The 22,068-nt window shown below is 50.4% G+C and overlaps 1 protein-coding gene across 3 annotated transcripts; it reads left to right on the forward strand.

The window, feature by feature from the left end:
• Window positions 1-499: 499 nt before the first annotated feature.
• Window positions 500-12,733, forward strand: LOC114844875 (BMP/retinoic acid-inducible neural-specific protein 3-like). 3 transcript variants are annotated; one of them, XM_029132540.3, is made up of 8 exons: window positions 500-859; window positions 962-1,312; window positions 4,456-4,658; window positions 6,467-6,669; window positions 8,197-8,302; window positions 8,424-8,660; window positions 10,207-10,429; window positions 11,333-12,733. In XM_029132540.3, exons 2-8 carry the CDS (start codon window positions 1,056-1,058, stop codon window positions 12,576-12,578), a joined length of 2,475 nt encoding a protein of 824 aa, XP_028988373.1. In that variant the 5' UTR covers window positions 500-859; window positions 962-1,055; the 3' UTR covers window positions 12,579-12,733. The 3 variants fall into 3 exon arrangements, with proteins under 3 accessions (XP_028988373.1, XP_028988372.1, XP_028988374.1); XM_029132539.3 differs by having other exon boundaries at window positions 500-1,312; XM_029132541.3 differs by having other exon boundaries at window positions 501-1,312; window positions 11,432-12,733.
• The last annotated feature ends 9,335 nt before the right edge of the window (window positions 12,734-22,068 follow it).

Below are 22,068 nucleotides of genomic sequence, written 5' to 3' on the forward strand. Positions count from 1 at the left end.
GCGCTGCGTAGAGGTGGCGAAACCCCCGGTGCGCTTGAATCGCATTTACTTAAGAAACCGCCTCTCTGATAATGGCCTGTAATTACTGGATTTTTTTTAAAATGTGCATCTCATCATGGGAGAGGTCAGTGTGGGCCATTTAGCCATGCAAAGCTGCAGGCTCTGAAGCCGCGGTGCAGGACAATAAGAGGAAAAAAAAATATCAGACGATAATTGGCCTATTAGCAGAGTCTTTCAAACGAGTTCAAAGACAGCCAGACTGGGATGGCAAATAATGACTGTGAATTATGTGAAGGTGACGGTGAATGATGGAAGTTTGGCTCGTGCTCCGTCCTCATCTTCCCGCGTTTCCTCCAGACCCGAATCCGCTCAGCCTGTGCAGTTTGGCCTCATCACGATGCACTCGCTCACTTGGAGGAGAGAGAGGGGAGGGGGGGGGGGGGGGGGGGGTGGAGGGAAAAAATAAAACCGGGGAAGAAAAGCTCTCAGTGTTGAAGCAGGCGCTCATTCATCCACCAGCTCGCGCCGCGGAGAGAGGCGGGAGGGGGGGGGGCAGCCAGCTCCCACGCGCATTTCTCAGCCGTCAGCCGCGGCGCAGTGGCGGGATTTCACTCACTCAGGATGGAGATATATGTCGTTTTCGCGCGACCTCTGGAAATATCTCGCTCGGGGTGAACTCCCCTGCGTTCTGCAACTTCCCGCCGCGAGGCGGGCGGACGCTCGGACGCCGGAGCGTCGTCTCCCCAAATAAAGTTGGAGAGGAGAGCGGACATTAAGTTGGAAGCAGCGCTCCGACTGAAGAGGTTTTATTCACAGCCCTCGTAAGATCGGAAGAATTCAGCCCCTGCTGAATAATTAGGTAAGTGTCCTGTCGCTAACGGGCTGAAATACGGCACCGGCGCGTGCAGTCGGGCTGTTTCACCTCTAACGCTCGTGCGCCACCGCCACAATCTGCGCCCAGATGTGCCCCGCGCGCCACTTCTTCCTCCCCTAAACGCGCCGAACCGTCCGTCCTCCTCCGAGTCCGGAGAGAATGAGGTGTCGCTGGGTGAAGCATGAGCTGCCAGAGGATCGGTCATAGGCGGCTGTCTCTGCTATGGGAGGGGGCGGCTCTCAGCCTCTGGCTCAGCTGCTGCTGGACCCCCAGGACCGCCACCTCCGCCGCGGCCGCCGCCGCCGGCCCAGGCGACGGCGGCCCCGACTCCCTGGGCTGGCTGCTGTCCGATAAAGGACCCTTCCACCAGTCGCTGGAGTTCACGGAGGCTGCGGAGCGGTACCAGCAGGGCTTCAGCACCAGATACAAGATCTACAGGTGAGGCGGCAGCTACTGGTGTTTTCCGTGTGTGTGTGTGTGTGTGTGTGTTGTCTGGTGTGTGTGTGTGTGTGTGTGTGTGTGTGGTGTTTATTTCGCACCGGGTAATTTCACTGATGAGCACTTTGAGCTGGAGAGGAGCTAATCAGCGAAAGCAGCTGGCGCAGTGTTCGGATTGAAAACCTGCGCGCCCTCTCAGGTACCGCACCTGCACCGAATTACCGCGCTCCAGCCAGGCCGGACGGTCGGGCTGCGCGCGCGCGCGCGGCGAGGAGTCGCTCTCACGCGCGTCCGTGGCATCGAGCATCGTGCTCATGTTTGGCATTTGGTATTTCCGTCATGTTCCCAGGGTCTGAGCTGACCTCTGCGGCGCCGGGGGTCATCCTCCGCAGAGTGTGACACCCACCTCGCCCCCCCCCAACCCCATACACCCCCCCCCCCCCCCACACACGCCTCTCAGCTGCCCTTTGCGGCTGCGTCTTGCTCTTTATTTTCCTCTAGAACTGTTCTACCGTGAGACGTGTTTCTGCCGTCGTCTGCAATGAACCGACTCCAGTTTGACTTTTCTATGTTATGGCACAAAAATTAAGATGGATCCGAATCTCCATGTTGTGTCTCTGTTGTGATCTCCTGTTGCTGATCCCTCGGCCCTGGGATTGCATTGGCTTTATGTCACCGGCATCACCAGGGTTTCTTTAAGTAAGAACTACTCTATTGTCTGCATCTATAAATCAGCTGCTCTATTCTCTCAGACCTCAGCGTTTATCTCCCTGTGCAGCCTCCCCGTTTTCAATAGGTCTGCTGCAGAAACATCCCAAGCTTTTCTTCAACTGAAGCTTCTTTTTTCACCCAAACCTGTTCCATAATTAGTGGGAATCATTACAGGGGACAAAGTGAACAGCTCGGCCCGTCGGAGGCAGCCGCCGTGTGAATCGACCGGCCGACGTCTCATCTGCAGCGCTTGTCCTGCTGCTTGAAAGAATAGGGATGGGGGATTTTAAGGCCCCAAAAATGTGAAAGCGTTAAAGTCTCTGAGGGCGTTTATTCTCGCGAATGTGCGGGAGCAGGTTTTAAACGGTCCCCTCAGATTCGCAGGTGCCGTGCGTTGCTCCCGCGTCGCCCGGGGCTCTGTGTTCCACCCCTGCGGCCTCCGTCGGAGCTTCGGCGCCACCCAGATCAGCGTGGGGCTGTCAGTCACGCAGCAGGGGATTAAACTGTCACTTCGCTGCTCGCATCCTCTCCTTCTATCGTCTGGGTTCCTCGCCGTTGATCGGCTACAGTCCGTACAGTGCCGCTCGACTGTAGCGCCTCCTCTGCTTCCTCGGGCAGATGGAATCGCTGTAGGCTTAACCCTGGGCTGGAGCTACACCTCCCATCCGTCCACCGGGGTCAGACTCTCAGCCTGTCCCTCATTATGATGATTGGCCGTAATGACACTCTCCACACTGTCCTGGATTGCCAATTATTTCCCTGCCCGTCGTTTTTCTTTTGGCAGTGATTTGATTGCCGTCCCGGAAGGAGAGCGAGGTGCAGAACAACAGGCAGCGCGGAGGGAGAGGTAGACTGGTGCTGAGGAGGGAGGGAGGGAGGGGGAGATGCTTTTCGAGGATGGAGAGTTCAGCGAGACTTGTGTCCAAAGGGCACAAGATAACAAATGGTGACAGCTGATGATGGGGGACTTTGGTTTTCGCTTTCTGTTGCTGTGGGAGTTCCAGCGTCGCATTACAAGTCCCGCTCTGCTCATGCAGGAGTTATTTAAAGCTCTGACAAGTGACAACTCCGAGGCTTGTTAGATGTAGGAGGGGTACGATTGTGGACGGACCCACAGAATACGACTAATTTAAAAATAAAATCGGTATTATGATGTAATGTGGTTCCAGTCACAATGATTGTAGGACAACCTGAGTCTAGTTACATATTAGTACCAAAATGTCTGTAGTGTTACTGTAGCATGGACCCAAGGGACCACAGCTGGTCCACTTGTCTTTAATAGTAATAAAAACCCACCGACACCAACCGGCAGCACTTCAGCTCGCAAATTAACAAGAAGAGTTGTTAAACCATAAAAAATGACGTAAGTTCATCTAAGCTACAGTAGATTTGTATTCACCTCATATACCTGGAGTCTGTATGATTCTTTCACATAACACAATGTCACATACTTCATTTAAGCAAATTGTTTTTAAAAAATGCACCCAGAACCTTTTTTTTAATTTTATTTTTATTTTATTTCATTCTTTCAGATGCTACTGTAGGAAAATATGCACCTATTATTTCTTGGCACGAAGGTCAAATTGCACTTTCAAAGCTTTGCCATGCACACAGTAAAAAAAACGGTGGAAAATTGCTCTTGGATAAAAGAAATGACAAAAAAGTTTTTAACCTTTGATCAAAGAAACACTGTTGAACCAAATGAAAAGGTTGAAACTTGCTCAAACCGACTGATACAAACGAGACAGAGAACAAATCGAGACATCACTGAGTGATTATTGTGGCATCAGTATTCTAAGCAACTGTTTAAAATATCAACTTAATGTATCATGTATACATGTTATGTAATTAAATAAATAGGCAGGTTGAGTTTTATTTGGAAACTTCTTCCTCTATTTATGTAATTCCCAGCAAGCTCAAATGGAAATCTGTGAATAATAGATGAACCAAGTTGGACTTGTAGCCAACACTAATCTAATGCCTCCCGAAAAACCACAACCACTACTGTAGATAGTTAATAAAAACTAGAGACATCAAAAGGTTTTGGTTCAGGGCCTCAGAGGATGCATTAGAGCTTCATTACGCGTGGTCAGGGCCCTGTACAGTACATGTTAATGTCGGCTCTTTGTTTCCACCACAGCTTGTTAAACAGCAGCCTGTGGTCTTACACACAATTAAAGGCCCCAGTACGTGTGTGTGTGTGTGTGTGTGTGTGTGTGTGTGTGTGTGTGTGTGTGTGTGTGTGTGTGTGTGTGTGTGTGTGTGTGTGTGTGTGTGTGTGTGTGTGTGTGTGTGTGTGTGTGTGTGTGTGTGTCCTCCATGGCCCCGTGTTCCCATTGTGTGGACTCAGCTTCTTGTGGATTAAAGCTGGCTTTTGGGCTGAATCCACCGAAGGGATCGGGCCGTCACCGCGCCTTGTGTTGCGTTTGCAGGGAGTTCGGTCGATGGAAGGTCAACAGCCTGGCTGTGGAGAAACGGGACGCCTTCGGCGGCAGCGGTGGTCTGGCTCTGCCCCTCGACCCCGACTTCATGCAGACCATCCGCCAGCTGGGGAGGCGGCCGACCCTCCAGACCATCACAGAGAACGTGATCAAGAAGTACGGCACCCACCTCCTGCTCTCGGCCACTCTAGGAGGTACAGTGCAGCACCAGCAGTGGTTGTCTGTTGCTTTAGAAACAAACAAAGCATGCAATCATTCCTCTGGATCAGTGTTCATGGTTTAAAAAAACACGGCAAGTGCTTTGGCTTAGTGGACAAAACATTGATTGGAGAAGGAGGTTTTGGAGAAATTTGAAAGTTTTCTTTGTTTGTCAGGAGCGATGATCATCACTTTTGTTCAACATGTTTATACTCAGCAGCTTCCTTTTTTCGCAATAAATCATTATCTCAAGGCAAAAATCAGGATCTAAAATGTAAGAAAAGGAACTATCCAAGTATACATTTTATTGACAACAATTATTAGTAACTGCTCTCTGTGTGTTTGTTCTCTTTTTCTTGTATTTAGATATCACATAAACAGCAACACTACAGAAGAATTGTCAAAGATCCATATGTTTATGACAAACATTCTGCTTTCTCTCACTCGTGAATTCATAACAAACACATCGCTTTAATTAACATACAACGTAAACGTTGCCAAACGCTTTGGACAACCAGGAGAACACATCAGGGAAATATCTTACATCTGATGAAACGCATAGAAATGTTCAAACATTAACACTAAACATTTGCATTTCAGATCTAAAGACAAAGGAGTTTCTTAGCACCTATTATCTGTCTCTGTCTCGGACATTTATTATTGTGTTTCCCAAGTTCTCTTTGCTTAAATGTCTGGGAGGAGCTGGAAGTTATACACCTCTTTGTTATAGAACCAGCCGCACACGCTCATCTTCCAGTTTCCCACCGTCGATCGCGGCCTGCGTCTATTCCGCTGCTTGCAGCCTTTTGAAGTAAGCGGATCTTAATCGTCATGTAACATCAGACTTCAATGTGTGGACCTGCGTAGCAGCGGTGGGCTTTGTAATTGGCCACAGCCAAACACTGCAGTGGAGCTTGGCTGCCAGTGTGTTTAGTATCGGCATATGTACTTTTCTTCCGAGCGAGGGCTGCGTTTCCAGCTATAAATGTCACTTAATATGAAGTGGCTTTCCTTAAGTGCCAGTGACAAGGGACCAGTTTGGGGAAAGGTCTAGTTATTTGTGCATTGACAAAATGGCATTGACACGCTGTGAATGTCACGCTCTCCTCAACACTCCCAACACCTCCTTCCCTTTAGCAGCGTAATCTGAGACTTCCTAGGTGAATGTACTGGAGCTGTTCAGAACTCAGGCTATATCGGCTTGTCGCGTGGTTCACAATGTGCTCGCTGCTGTGGCTGTATGTTATAATACGGTATAATGACTCACTGGTGGATGCGGCGTTTTAAACAGCTTTAAAGTCATACAGAGAGATGTGGGGACTGTATGGCTCTATAACAGTGGAGAAAATGTGAGCAAAAAAACCCAACAATTTCCTGCTTCAGGAGATTTTATCATTGTCCTGTGACAAAACGCTTCAAAGGAAATGCTTAAAGTGTGAAAAAAGTCTCTGTGGTAGGTGTGTTGATTTTTTTAATTATTCTTGTAATAATTACGATTGTTAAAATGTAGAGCGTGTCTCCCAGCAAGGCGGTGCTGATGTGAGCTTTCTGGAAAATATAATTAAAGTGATTAAAATAATTAAGGGAACTTGGATCAATGGTCCTAAATAAGCTCCCAAAGTTTAATGGATGCAGAGACCTCGCCGGTGCCTTTTCCTCCAATCACACTAACCATCGGTTTCCCCACATACTTAATCGCTACTGTGCTTTTCTATCGGATCTGAAAAGAGACTAATGAAAGGTGATTAGTGCCGCTCTGTTAGAGCTAATGAAGCTCTTATTCCCTCTGTCTGATTGTCACCAGGGGAGGAGGCGCTGACGATATACGTGGACAAACGGAAGCTCGTCCAGGAGTCGTCGGCCTCGGGCGCCGACGGCAGGAGCCCGAACGCGACGGGCGCGGTGACGCTGGAGGCGCTCCATCAGCTGGCCGCGTCCTACTTCACGGACAGGGAGAGCACCCTGCGCAGGCTGCACCACCTCCAAATCGCCTCCACGGCCATAAGGGTGAGAGGAGGCCTTCCAGTGAACAGAGGGACAGGAAGCGTGGCCTCGGGGCAGGGAAATGCCTGCACACACTGTAGGTCAATGTAGAGTAGCAGCAAGACACCAATGCTGGTTAACCACTGCTGTAGCAGTATAAGAGATCAGAGGTGAAAGAAGTGTACTTCATCGTGGCAGGTGTGTTGTGAAATGCATGTAGAGAAAGAAGTTTGTGTGTTTCTTTAGTGACACTTTTTTCGATCAACCTGAGGTAACACGCATTCAAATCCTTTAATACCTGCTCGGGGCTTTTATTTTCCTAACTAACTTAATCAGGTGGGATTAAGAACGAATGCCTATTTACAGAACTTGCCCGACAGTGGCAGAGAGTCACCTGTTGTAGCTGCCCGTGTCTCGCTTTAGTTCACCCTCACCCCGAACTCGCAATGAGCGAACGCCGCGTTCGAACCTTTCAGCGTTTACTGCAAAAATGGCCCAATGTGTCTCTGCTAACCGCCATTAGTGAATATTAAACTCGCCGCCAAACGGCAAAGCGGCCTGATAAGGGTTTCTAACACTTTAAGTCCCCGGCAGAAAGCTTTAAAGAGCCGGGTGAAGAAGCAGCAGCCATGGCTCCCCTGGTATAAAACACCAATCATCCATTTTATCATGTGAAGTGGCTATTAGAGTGTACGCATTAATCACCCTGAGGGGCAAACAGAGATGCTAAAGCGAGTAGCCACTGATGAAGACGAGTGCCCCTCCCACATACAAAACGGAGAACATGTTCCTCTGGTTATGCATCAGCCTGATGGATTAGAGATATCATTCCATTAATTTCCAGCCAGGCCGGCTCCCATTCATTTACCACTTTGCAGCGTGTGTGGAGTTCAGGGAGATTGAAGATTAGAGCGAGAGAAAGAGAACGAGAACGAGGGAGGGAGGGAGGGAGGGAGGCAGGGGGGAGGCGAGCGCCGCGTCTTATGAGAAATGTAAAGCGGCACCTGGCTGTGATGCATCGCCATGCGGCGAGGCCGCACGCTGCGTGGTATCCGCTGAGGGATGGAAGCGGCCCGAGCCCAAACATATGCTAATACACAGTAAGTTATGTGTTTTTGTGTTGCGCACTGTCACAGTTTCTAACTTTAAAAATCCAGAATAATTGCAGTTAGAAGTGTTGTGAGCAGAAGAGTGGATCAGATTAAAGTTGCGCAGTCGGGGAGAAGTTAAAGTTGATTTCTTCTCTCAGATCAGAACAAATTATTCTGTCTGAGGAAGGAACACTATGTGATTGAAGACCTTTTCACTATAACTTCACACTGACTCATTGCATTAATATTCATTCCAAGCATAAGATGTCTTTGATGGGCCCTTTTATGTTTTCACACTATATATTTTTAATAAATACAAAGTAAAATGAGTCAATATGCTGTCTATTTTTCATTTTGCGTGGGGGGAACATAATAGAAGACGCAACGGTGTGAGTCATAACAGTTTCAAAAACAATGAGAAACCAGATTGACGCTGTTCGCTCTCTCGATGTGGCCACAGGTGACCGAAACCAGAACCGGGCCGCTCGGATGCAGCAACTACGACAACCTGGACACCGTCAGCTCCGTCCTGGTCCACAGTCCAGAAAACAAGGTTCAGCTACAAGGTGAAGCCTGCGTCTGTCACACGAGCATTGGGTTCCACCAACCAACCAAGAAGCTCCAACGTAACTCACAATTCATTCAACCTTACAGGTTTACAACCTAAACCTGTCTCCCCCTCCGCAGGGCTCCAGGTGATCCTTCCAGGATACTTGCAGAGCCGCTTCATTCAGGCCGCCCTCAACTACATTGGCTGCAAGTCGGAGGGCCAGTTTGTCTGCCAGAACGGGGACTGCTGGTGTGAGTGCAGCGTGGACTACCCCCAGTGTAACTGCCCTCACTCGGACCTGGACACGCTGCAAAACAGCCTGTTGCACCTTCGAGATGCCTGGAGGCTGGCCAACCAGGAGTTCGAAGAGTCTGGTGAGTCAAGGAATGAGTCATTGTTACACAAAAAATAACGATGTATTCGAAAGTTAGCATCCACCGAAATCTATTTTGCTTCAGTTCCAAATTCGGTCTTGGCTGTGTAACACTGGCAGCTGTGAGACGCTGAATCAAGGGGTCGTGTCAATCATTGTGTCATTTCGTCAAATGAAGTGATGGCTCCGCTGCTCTCTAGGTGCTCAGGGCTGCAGAGTGAGAGACTGTGAAAATACTCCATTCCTTGAAAAGTCCATCTGTTCTGATCACAGAGCTGCAGAAGAGAAACCGCAGAGCTTATGAGCAGCTGAGATTGTGCCTCCGACTGCTCCATCCCATTAGAGACCAAACCCTGTCTGTCTGCTCAGACGTGTACACAGAAAAGCAAATAAGTGTAAACAAGCAAACAATGCCAAAAAAAGCACGCATATCTTGAAAGGTGCCACAAATAAATACAATGCAATCACTAGTCATGACCAGACAAACAGAAGACAAAGTATTCAAACATCAAATGTTGATTTACTGCTTTAATATGTTGTATGACCTGAACCCCACTGAGCTCATTGTCCTCGTTAGAGCATCAGTGTAGAGCTGTCATTGATTGTCTGATATTGACTGAAAGCCACGATAAGAGTGCATTGCACTTCCCTCATTCATGACTCCTATAGCAATTTCCTTTAGCGCCACACTCGGCAGAAAGGCATCTAAACAAATAAATGAAGCGGCAATCACACAAAGCCTGGCTTGTGTCCACCTAATAATGTATTATTACACCAATTTTGAGACGGTGCTGTAATTACCACAAACACGGCGCGACTGCTGTGGAGGAGATTTGTGGCCTCCACCGGCGTTTACACAGACATTCGCCCCAGAAGTGATGGATTGTGGGTCGGCACAGACCAGGAGGAAGGAGCCGCCGCTAATGGAAACAAAGCCATTTTCTCCCGTCGTGAGACGATGTATTGACTTCTTTTTAAATAACGAAGCCCGCACCTTTGACACGGGGCCTTCGCGGCGGCGGCGCTACGCGTTTCATGTGGTGTTTATTTTTAAACCTACTTCTAAAATTAACCGCGCGTCGGGGAGGAGTGGCGAGACCTTCACCCGCCGCATCACACAACATCTCTGTGCTCGAGCCCCTCCGCCGACACGTCGGATATAAGTTAGCGCTGTTGCCATGGCGACGCTGTGCATAGCTATTACCGCTATTGTTGGAGGTAGGGGGAGCAAATAGGCGCTCGCGTTCGCTCGTGTCTAATTAGGGCCGAGCTGCTTCCAAGGTGTAGCGTGTTGAATGCTGGCAACAGGTGGTGATTAACATCTTAAAGTCTTTTCACAGTCGGCGATGACAGAGCGATGAGATCAGCAAACCCCCCTCCGCAGAAAATCTGAATAGCGAAACATGCTTTCCTGGCATGATGCAGCTGTTGCTTCTCCTCTTCACCGTGTTTGCTCTCTTCCCTGGGACAAACAATGAGCAGCAGACACTTCTCTGGATATTGTAACTTACGTTCTCTCTCTCTCTCTCTCTCTCTCTTCCTGCCAGAGGAGTTCCAAAGCTTCGTGGGGACGCTGCCAACCCATTACGCTGTAAACACATCTGTCGTGGAGCAGTTGTGGAGGACGGACGCCGGCCTCCTCCAGCGCCACAGGCAGCTGGAGGCCGGCGCCAACCAGCTCTTCGCCAAAGCTCGCCGCGCCGCCAACAAGCTCTTCGTCCTCAGCAAGAGATGCAGGAAGCAGCCCAGAGTGGTGGCGCAAAGGCCGAGGTGAGGCTCGCGACGGGGAGTGGGGGTTTGAAGTATTTATGCCTCAGCCTGTTAACCCAAGGTGCTTCCCAAAACTTGTAATTATGGAAATGATTTATGCGCCAGGCGCAGGGAGGAGGCGGCGGAGCGAGACGGTACTTATTAGGAGGCACTTGAGGAAAAGTAGTCGTGGAGTGAGGTGAAAAAGCGCTGACGGGAGCAGAGCTGCTTCTCTGTTCACGTGGAGGGGGGGGGGGGGGGGGGGGGGTGGAAAAAAGACAAACGGGATCATATTTGGCCAAACAGACACATTTCACTGTCTGCGGGTTTAAGCTGCATTCCAATCAGTCCGGCGCCTTAAACCTCCTCAGGTGATACTCCATATATTTTTATGAAACCTCCGCCGAAGCTGCCGCGGACTCTAATAGACTTTGCTGAGGTCTATTCCTGTATTTTCTTTACTGTTCCAGCTGCTGTTTCAGCAGCACTCCCACCTGGGTGCTTTATCTCCGCGGCAGAGCACGGACCACCGTGGTCATAACTTCATTCAGATTTATGCCTCCGCGCTATTTCTGGCAGGGAAATTACCCAAATGACACAATTCATCAGCAGGCTAGTCAAACACAGGCACAGCCTCCTTAGTCTTCTATTGCCTACCTAAACCAGAGGTTTACTGTATGAACATGAGGCTTGAACGCTTACATTTCCCTATATGTTATATACAGTAAGTCTTCTTCTTTCTTCCGTTGGATGGAGACTGTATTATATGCATCTGTGTGTGTCATCGCCGCCCATCTGCACCACAGAAGGGGGAATTCAGAAGATTTAAATACTCATTTTGATCAGATTTTGCTTCTGTATCTCCAGCTGAGTCTGAGCGTCGCCCCAATTGTTTTTCTTTTCTCGTTTTCCTCTGAACGGCAGGATTAAAGTCACCGGGCAAAACATTCCCTTCACCGCACATTCGACAGGAGCGGTAATAACAGGAACGGCGCGATTAACACAGTGTTGTGTCTCCGGCAGGCCTCTGCACTTCTGGCTGAGCTACGCCCTCTCGCTCCTGTACTGCTCCGAGAACAGCCAGGTGGGCGTGTACAGCGAGGGGAGCCACAGCTGCTCCTGCCCCTACAAGCACCCGCCCTGCCAGGGCCTCATCCCCTGCTCCGTGGGCGACGGCTCCCTCTGCGCCTCCTGCTCCAACGAGAACCGGACGCGGTGCTCCGGCTGCAACCCCGGCTTCACCCTGACCCAAGGGGCCTGCCGGCCCGCCGTGCCCGACCCCACCGACCCCTACCTGGGCATGGAGAGCGACCGGGACCTGCAGGACCTGGAGATGCGCTACCTCCTCCAGAGGCGCGACCCGCGCATCTCCCTGCACGCCGTCTTCGTGAGCAACGACGTGCGGGTGAACACCTGGTTCGACCCGTCCTGGAGGAAACGAATGCTGCTGACCCTCAAGAGCAACCGGGTGAAGTCCAACCGTGTCCACATGCTCCTCGGGCTCGCCCTTCAGTTCTGCCTCACCAGGAACAGCACTCTGGAGCCGGCCCTGTCTCTGTTTGTGAACCCCTTCGGCGGGAGCCATTCTGAAAGCTGGACCATGCCTATAGGCCAGCATGGGTACCCCGACTGGGAGCGGACCAAGCTGGACATCCCGTTGGACTGCTATAATTGGACGCTGACTCTAGGAAACAGATGGAAGAGCTTTTTCGAGACGGTTCATTTCTACCTGAGGAGTCGCATCAGGGACTCGGTGGCGGTGGCGGGAGCGGGAGCGGGAGGAAGCAGGAACGCCACCGTGTACTACGAGCCCCTGGAGGAGACGGAGCCGCCGAACAACGTCGGCTACATGAAAGTCAACAGCATGCAGCTGTTTGGATACAGCGTGCACTTTGACCCCGAGGCCATCCAGGACCTGATCCTGCAGATCGATTACCCGTACACTCAGGGATCGCAGGACTCGGCCCTGCTGCAGCTGGTGGAGCTGCGCCACAGGGTCAACCGCCTCTCGCCTCCAGGAGGCCCGCACGTGGACCTGTTCGCCTGCCTGCTTCGCCACAGGCTCAAACTGTCGAGCACGGACGTGACCAGGATACTCAGTGCCCTGCAGGCCTTCAGCGGCAGGCAACCCAACTATGTGGAGTACGAGGCAAACAAACTGTGTAGTTAGTGGCCGCTACTTGATGTTTCGTACCATTTCTTTCTGCCGGACAGGTCTGCACTGTTTGTCGGCTGGAGCCAGTTGTGTCACGTGTATGGTCTGGTGTTCAAGGCGTTGTTGTACTGTTCATACACTGTGTGCGATTAAATTTGATGTTTTTGTTATGTGAGCTGTAGTTCCTCGAAATTTTGGGGTTCCATAGTTTCAAAAGATTAAGCTCCGTACTGTATTTAAGGATGGTCTTTAGATGGATGGTGCTTGGTTGACAGTCTGCTGACTAGGTCTCCTTAACATGAACCAGTAAGAGAACAAGGACAAGCTAGCGACCTATAGTGTTGCATCCAAACTTTTACACAGGACGGACACCAGTTTATGAATGGCTGGCTCTGCTGTGTTAACGCCCCACGGGGTCACAGACAGCACCATGCAGATAGGCCGGGATGAAGTTCAGCTCCATCCAGGTGAGAGTCATATCGCCTTGACTCCAGCGAGAAGAAGCACTTTTGTTGGAGCTGGACAACAACCTGACCTTGCTCGAATTTAATAAAGGTGTTGTGTGTAAAGTTACTGGTAGATTTTTCTCTACTGAGCCGCCTCACAGTCGTTCCCTGACCTTAACCCGGGGCTGTGAGAGCCTGAGCAACACTAGAGCCACAAACCTGCGTGTCGTACTGTAAAATCACACATTTACAAAAAAAAAACGAAAACATATTGACGCACTCGCAACTCGTCATTAACATTAATTGTAGACATGTACTCATTCTTACTAGAGAATGAATCTGAGTTTAAGTGTGTGTGTGTGTGTGTGTGTGCGTGTGTGTGTGTGTGTGTGTGTGTGTGTGTGTGTGTGTGTGTGTGTGTGGTGGTTCTGCCCATTGATCATTGTAAGACGACTGTGGAATAATTTAGAAATGATCACATCATATTTTGATCCCTTTTTTACACCAAATCCTGGCATAATTCGTCTCCCAGCGTCTCCGCCGGTGGACAGTCATGGTGCTGTGTTGTATTTGCCCATCTGGAGCCTGAGAACACAGGGTCCCCATTGTCCATTGAGAGAAGAGGCCTTGGCAGCGATAACTAAGTGTATAGTCGGAGACGGGAGCGTTCTGCCGCCATTCACAGTTACTGTGATAGATGAGCTGGGGAGCTGCGGAGACATGCCCAGCATCAAACACCAGTGGGCCGGGGGGGTATCAGTGACGGGGGGGGGGTGCTCTCGGCCAGCGGTGGAGCCGGTCGGCCCCTCACAAGACCGACTCTGACCAAGAGGGAAATCAGCCTGGATCCTCCGAGGGCCGTGGGCAGCGGCGCCGCGGGCTAGCGGCGCCGCGCGGCTTTGATTAGACTAGCATCTAAAGAGCTCGTAGCCAGGACGCGGCTTCATCAAGATTCACCAGACACGCTTCTCCTGAGATTAAAGCCAGACACAATTTCCTCTGATGCTATCGTTCAGAGTGAATGTGAAGAGGCCGTTGATGCGGTTTTGATTGTGTGCATGAGGCGACGGGCGAGCTACAGTAGGCGGCGCCGCGGTCCAGATCGCCGCGTCGCTCCTCGGCATTAGCGTAAAAGCGGCATGTGTTCCACGGGTCCTTGTGGAACAGGATAGATTAGGTATAAAGTCGTGCCGGAGGCGCTCATTTCATCACAAACGTTGGCATCTTTCATCGTCTGCCTTCGAGCTTAAGCATTGATTTTAGAATGTTATGGGCCGGGTTTTAGAGACTCTATTGTCTCCAGGCTCTAATACAGTTTTATTGAGCTATTACACGTCACAGTATGAAAGTATTGACTGGTTCGCTCGCATCTTGTTAAAATGACCCTGCTTCCCGTTTTTGCTGCGCTCCCGTATTAGAAGTTATTTCACTGCCGCCGTAACGTTAAACTCTCCAAAACCTTCCAACGTGCTCGGTGTGTTTTAATTGCCCGCGGGTCGGAAAAGGCCGCGTGCCAGGAAGATACCGAATCTGGACCGGGTCCCAGTATATGGCTAATTCCTGTGGTTTAAAAGTGAGCATCTGCTGTGACTTTAAAATCACTTTAACAAGCAGATATTGGGCACCGGGGGTGCGAGAGCGCTTCTGGAAGCGGTCCAGTGATCCTCTGGGGGTGAGTCTGACACAAGACAGAAGGAGCGGCTTGTTGTTCTGGCTCAGAAGTTGGGTTTTTGGTTGGAGGACATTCACCTCCTCTCCTTCAGCCCAGCCGACGACGTCTCTGCTCCCGTTTGGTTCTGAAGATAAGGGACCGACGCATGTGGGCGAGGTTCTGTTTGTCACTTTGACTGACTTGAATAAAAAAAATAAATATCAGCGCATTAGTGCGATACGCTCCAGTAAATAAGTAAATAAAGGTTTAATTGTCACCCTGTTACATGTGCCTGAAGGAATAAAAACACAGTACAAAGGCACCGGAGCGAACCTCAGTAAAACCTCAAGGCTGAGACGATCAGAGTCACTGCCAAACACTTTACCCGTGTTGAATAGGTGAGAATGCCTCCGCTCGCTTCTTGTGGCTTTTGAGGAGCTTGTACGCGTGCAGGGAAAACAAACCAGACGGAGCCGAGCCTCCGTGGCTAATAAAAGCAGGAAGGCGTTTGCGTGGATCGGTTTGTGTTTTCATGAGCTGCAGCGACTGGCTGATATTTATAGATTTATATTTAGCCGAGAACGTCTTTTATTCCTCTGACACCAGATCCCTGAATGAAACGAGTGGAACAATGTTTATTCTGCGCCTGCTTGTCTCATCTCCCACCACTGATCCACAGGGGCCTGGTAAACTTTTCATTTGTTGCTGTTTTTGCTCTCCTTAATTAAAAATTTCACCGCCGTTCCGTTTTGCAGCGCTGTCAAGCAGCGTCACCTTCTGACACGCGACTACTGAGAAATGAATTTTTCTTTACAACGTGCAACTTATAAAATGTTGTTGGGGAAATGAACCAGGGGGAGTGGTCCTGGAAAGAGCCAGGCAGATATTTGGTTTGAACAGTAAAGGCTGTGCTCCATTTGTTTTCCTACCACTGGAGCAGGTGATGTCGCGGCGCCTTTGCAGCTCTGGGAAGTGTTCTGCTCGGTCTGTTGGTTCTGCAGATTTACTTCCTGCCTGATGTTTGATTCGGTTTGCTCAGGGTTGGCTTGGCCTCCCACGGGGTGGCTTATACTCGATAATAGATTTGATGTGCTTTTGAGGAAGCGACTCTACTTATGTAGAAGCATCGTTCCTACAGGCTTAGCCTTATTTGACCTGCAGGTCCGACATATAGACCAGAGCTGCTGTTTCATACTGTTTGTTGTGGCGATGCGATAAAACACATATGAGGATGTAACTATTCATTTTTAATTGTGCTGCTTCAGTTTTTGCAGAAGTGTGAAATTTGCATATGTTCTCCTCTTCTAATGAATTCTGGGTCAAGCTGAACCAAGTGATTAGGAGGCAGGAGACTGAGGTAAAGAAAAAAGTTCCTTTATCTGAGGTCAGACCAGGAAGCTATGCGCACACTGACACACACACACACACACACACACACACACACACACACACACACACACACACACACACACACACACACACACATTGAGGAGGTCTGGGCTGGAGAGCTCAGAGGAAACACAAGTTCGACTAATGTGTGCGTGTGTTTAACAAGCACGCCGGTGACGGGAGGCAGGGACTCAGCGATGGGGAAGAGTTTATGGAGAGGACGACCCCACGGGACGCATCAGGAATAATAGCCGACGATATGTCAGCGCGGCCCAGACAGCTTGCTTCAGCAGCCAACGGGGAGCGCTCCTGTGGAACCCAACTGCGGCTTGTGATTTCTATGAAGACGTTTTAATGACAAAGCGAGCAAACGCAGCCCACAGGTTATTGATCATCGCTTTTTAATGTGGCCTGACACTTACACAAGCCAGGATTTATTTATTTATTTGCCCGGCGTCGCGGTCAGATTTGCACGGGAGCAGTCACGAGGAAGCCTTTCATCTACAGGAGCGGCGGCAGCATTGTTACAGCCTTCCTCCCCTTCATTGTAAATGCCGTCTACTGAGAGCCATTAAAACTCCATTCAATTAGCATAAGGACATGTTAATTTAGAAAATTAAGAGCGGCGCTATGGTCCGCCAGCGGTAATGAGGGGCCTAATGCAGACTGGAATAATGATAAGGAATCAAATAATGTGACGGCGGTGTAATGCGACATTTGGAAACCTAATGGAATCCGACACACCTCTGTTTGAACAGCAAGTCCCAGCGCGCGGAGGTGTCAACGTTCCCTTTAAAGTGAACCCCGTGAGGGCTCAGCATTGTCCCGCGCTTTGACTGAAGGCCTTTTAACGCGGCGCTCACGTTTTCCGCGTGAGGTCCCACGACGACCTTTAACGATGTTAAATGCGGTTAATTCGGAGTCAAAGGGATTTCACCGCTGACAAGGTGGAACATCCTCTCAATCAGCGCTGGAGACCGCCCGACTCTAAAAACAGCACCGGCCCGAACCGCTGCTGGTGCGATTCCGCGCGCGAGCGACATTTGCGTGATTCCGGTTTTTCGAAGAGTCGCGAGCGGAGCCGGAAAGGAGGCAAACAGTAAACTGCTGTAAAATATGGGCTCCATAAAACCCCACGAAACGCGGGAGCGCAGAGATCTACAGTGGACGGGAAGTCGGGCAAATATATTGGTTTGTTTTGCCGCTCAGGAAGATATTCTATTGTGCGATAAAACAATGTGACGTTACTGATTAGACGCGTCGCAATAATTCAGCGCCGGCTATTTGCTCCCCACTATCGCCACCGTCACCACAATCAGCCTTTTTCATTTTAAAAGCCGTGCGCGGCGCAACGAACCGTCGGGCTTCCATAAAGTCGCCCCCTAATGAGCGCGTGCGTACCGGGAGGCCGCCGCTCCTCATCCCACCCTCTCATTACCGCCGCCGCGGCCGGGATCGAGGTGGAATGCGGAGATGAAAGGGGAGATGCGAGGGATTTACGAGGCGACTAAGATCCCCGATAAAGAGCAGCGTAAACAAAACTCCACCTGGGGGTTTGCGGCGGCGGTGGAGTTGGGGTTTAATCCCCCCTTTCGGCGTGCGCCATTGTGGCAGGAAGCAGAAATCCTGATGAGACCGGGGCCGAACCCAAAGCACTCGCTTCAGATTTCCGGGCCTCATACGCATGCACCGTACGGTCCCTCCACTCATTATCCCAGTGCCTCTGGAAGCCCTGATGAGCCCTCTAAGTGGCTACAGAGCAGAACATACTTTATAATAGTCCATTAATCAGAGGCCCGGGAATACTTGTCGGCCGGGAACTGGAGGATCCTTGAAGAGCGATCGTCCTTAATGATAATCGTCGGGGCCACTTTTGCTTGCGCAGAGGCTCCCTGTGGCCGTGTGACTGGAAGTGCGATAGCGCTGCTATTTGCTTTTCCCTGTGAGTGACACCCACTGAAGCGGAGCAGCCGTGCCACGTTCAGGAACCTCCATCTCCATCGTCTCCCTAATATAAGTCGCTATCTATGCCGCCATCTACATCAGCCCCCCCCCCGAATGTTTACCCCCGCAAACCTCCCCAAAACATTATGTAAGCTGCCTCTAATTATAAGTAGATACAGTTTGTGCTTCCTGGGGGAATAATATAATTACATCAAAGTCCAACTGGTGCAGCCTCAACATCCATAAAATGAGCTGTGTGACGCGGGAGTCGCCCGCGCTGTTACTGTTAACGCTTATGTGAAGTTACACCACTCCCGGCGCATATTTGTCCCCAGCGCTGATTGTGTGTGACGGCCTCATATATTCAGCGTTATTAATATTTCAAATTGTAAACAAACAATTAGTTCTGCTCATTTATTCAGCAGCGTCGGGTGACACCTCTGAGTCTGGCAGCACTTTGAGCCCCCCCCCCCCCCCCCCCTCGATCACATTAATCAAACCGGGGGCCGACTCACATCGGCTTCAGATTAAGAGAGAAGGAGTCGTCGTGTGAAGGCGCTGGGGAGCGTTTGAAAACAGCAGCACCGTTGGCAGCTGCACAGCATCCAAGGATGGAGCCGAGGACCTTCGCTGAATGTGGTGATAATGTCCCAAAATAGCAAGCCATTCATCTGCCTGAGCGCCTTTCACCAGCAGAATAAAGCAGTGGAGCTTGTTAGTAGTAGCAGAGTTTTCCTGTCCGGTCTCACTGTGTTTACTGATGACTAAGCAGAGTGACTGAGGCCTCCTCAGGTGAAAATGCACCACCTACAGTGGCTAAATGCCCTTTGAAAGCTGTTGTGTCTTCCCGCGCTAAGCTGTCTCTTCAATTAGGACGGACGGGAGGAAAGGAGAGCCAGGTTGTAACTGGGTCACAGCGACCGTCAGACGGTCCGTGCTCATGGGCCGAGTGAGGCCACTGAGCTTCAGCTGCGCAACACACACTGACTCACGCTGACGCACACACGGGGACAGGTTCCGGTCACCTGAGGAGAAAGGGAGGGATCAGAGCCTGCGCTGACTTCAGGTTCTCTCAATCTGCCGAACCGGCAGTTCTCGCCCTCCGCATTGTTTAATTACCATTTGTTCCACCCGAAAGTGAATTCACAGGAGATATGAGCGATTCACGCAGTGGAGTGAAAAGGCACGTCTGTGTATTTTCACAGAGAGACGTGAATGAGTCTGGAGAAGCACAGAGTGAGATGCGGAGGATGCATTTGCACTAGTTTTAAATGTTTCAACTTGAGTAAAAGATTTATGAAGCTGCTTCACAAATGTGGGAGGAAAAGTACTGTAGGAGGAAACTACTTCCTGGTGACTTCTGAGACCAGAAAGAAGCTCTGCTAAGGAAAAGAGCCACACGCACACACACACACACACACACACACACACACACACACCCTTGCTCTAATCCTAACAGCACCTCAATTCTAACCTTAGCCCTAAAATCCTATCTTGACTCTCAAACAGGCCTGGTCAAAGGGCCCCACAATGATGTAACCGCAAGTACACACACACACACACACACACGCAATGAGCGAACAGCAAACATCTGTAACATCTGTGCTTTTGTCGCATGATGGAATATAAACCAAAAGAAGTAGTTTCTCGTGGGGACCGTTAATCAAACATTCACCCTCTCGGATTAAATATCACACTCTTTGGATCTTTCTGGACCAAATAACCTCGAGCTCGGCCGGCAGACACACAGCACCGCTCGCTAGATGGAACCTGACTTGAGCTATAACAACAGACCAGAGGAGACCAGAGGAACGACGCTCCCATCGCCTCGAATCTCTTCCGCTCTCGGAAGCGCGCGAGGCGCCGCGGCCCCTCGCGCCGCCCCGCGTCGCTCCGATGACGCGGCGCCGCTGCGGGCCTTCGCTCCCCGCTCAGCTCCACATTCATCAGCCGCAGTAACGAGGCTAATTCCCGGGGTGAATGATTGTCACCTGCGGAGGAGGCGTCTATTTAATGACGACTCACTCTGCCTCCGCACACTGACGGGCCGTAACAAGACGGGAAGTGGACGGGCGCATCCTGTGAAAGTGAAATGTGTCTTCCCGTCCTGCAGGTAAACGCGTCTGTGCCGCGAACACGCGCGCTTTTCAGAGGACGATGATGAAAGAGCGGTTCAAGTCGGCCCGAAGATGAAAGGGACGTCTGCGCTCCTCTCTCACATCATTATTCTCACTCGAGGTGTCTTCCGCGCGTCCCTCTCCTTCACTCCGCCTCCCTCGCACCTTTCCACCCCCTCCTCCCCCCTCCTCCCCCCGCCACTCACTGTCAGATCCCCCTCCCCGCGCCTCGGCAGCGCCGTCTCCACGCGCGTGTCCACTAATGGGATCAAAACGACGCTCGGAGGGCGTTTGATGGACAAATTGAAACAAATGGCTGTGAGTCTCGCAGAGGCGCGTCGCGCGGCGCCGCGATTGTCTCGTGGCGGATCTCATTCTCACCTTTCAGGGATTTAACGGGAAGATAAATGCTCCGCAAAGCTCGCGTTCGCACCTTAAGCCTGATTCTAACCTCGCGCCGCCTCCCCTCATTTGATCCTCGCCCTCCAGCGGGCGAAGAACACACACGCGCGCCGCTAATAAATGGAAACGGTTACGATGTGAATTATTTATGTTACTCGCTTGTTTATTAGTTTTCAAACCATTTCAAATTGTCACCACAGAAGCTGGAGATGGTCGAGTTCCGTCCAGTGGGCTTTGTTCTTTTTGTTTTGTTAAACCAAATCATCCTCCTCCTCCTCAGGTTGTTTTTCCTCTTCTCCGTCTTCTTGCCAGCCTTTTGTTATGAAGGGCTAAAATGCATGAAATCGCCCGATACAAAGCAAACATCTAACACAGTCCAACGTCGTTCAACTCGTATGTGTTGAATATACAATATTTAACTTCCCAGTTGTCTGGTGAGGAGAAAAGCGGCGATAAAGAAGTAGGACGGGTACTGACGGATGTGACGCGTTTCCAGCAGAGTGCAGAGCGAAATAATAAAGTATTTACTTCTGGTTGTTTCTCAAGTGCACATTGTCGCAATTGTGACAAACAACAAACACCGACATCCGCGGCTCCGCTTCACGGACCACGAAGCATCACAGGCGCACGGGTCGACACGGACGGGTTCTGCCGCGGACGCGGTCCTAATAAATCCCGCGGGAAGATGATGGAATGATTTAGGATTGATATCCTGCAGTCGGTACATGTGCTGGAAGAGATGAATGAAAGTCGGGGGAATAATGTGTTCTGAGGAGTGATGGACTGTGTGAATAAATCCCATTGAACCTGTCAGGCGTTAACGCGACTCATACATTTGCAGCAGTGTAACCGAGGGAGAGACTGGATGTAAGAGACGCCGGCGCTCACTGTAAAAGGTGCAATTCCCCTGTAGGTGTTAACACCCGAATGCGCTGCCATGTGGATCCATTCTTTTTGCCGGCATCGGCGCATTTCCTAATACCGAGCTTATTATGGAGGTTTCAGCAATCAGTCAAATTCATCTGTTCTGATGAAGTGAAGACGAGCAGAATGGAAAATATCCATGCCCTGATTTACAGGTTCCACGTATGATCAGGAGCAGCGACCTTTTATGTGTATTAATACACCAGCACAATTAAAGGCAATGACTTCCTGTTGCCATTAGCCCGTATTTGACCCTTGACCCTGGTCTCTGAAGGCCTTTTATCCTCTATTAGTCAGACATTACACTTATTCACAAGTTCCTCTTAATTAACAGTGATCGGCTCAGTCTAAGTCTTTCTGTCCTGATAATAATCCAAAGCGCTGACGTGCAAAGGATGTTCGTCCCCCTACAGTAACAGTTTCCTTTTCCAGCCTCACAAACCGACATTTTAGGCCTGGCTGCAATTAGCCGGCTCACATTTGGGCTGGGCCTCCGCGAGGGCCATTAGCGTATGCTAATTTGGCTACCCGGGGACGAATGACTTAAGAGGGAGAACGATGTGTACGTTTTATTACCGCTATGGCAGGTGGTTAATGACCATCAACAATGATAAATATTTTGTAATGACCAA

This window comes from Betta splendens, chromosome 17 (genome assembly GCF_900634795.4).
Source record: "Betta splendens chromosome 17, fBetSpl5.4, whole genome shotgun sequence".
NCBI lineage: Eukaryota > Metazoa > Chordata > Actinopteri > Anabantiformes > Osphronemidae > Betta > Betta splendens.

What these genes read in the sequence shown, in the direction of transcription:
- LOC114844875 (XM_029132539.3), top strand. Translation starts at nt 1,056, where the DNA reads ATGAGCTGCCAGAGGATCGGTCATAGGCGGCTGTCTCTGCTATGGGAG. An exon ending in ACCAGATACAAGATCTACAG is followed by an intron (nt 1,313 to 4,455) that starts GTGAGGCGGCAG and finishes TTGCGTTTGCAG; the next exon opens with GGAGTTCGGTCGATGGAAGG. An exon ending in GTGGTGGCGCAAAGGCCGAG is followed by an intron (nt 10,430 to 11,332) that starts GTGAGGCTCGCG and finishes TCTGAACGGCAG; the next exon opens with GATTAAAGTCACCGGGCAAA.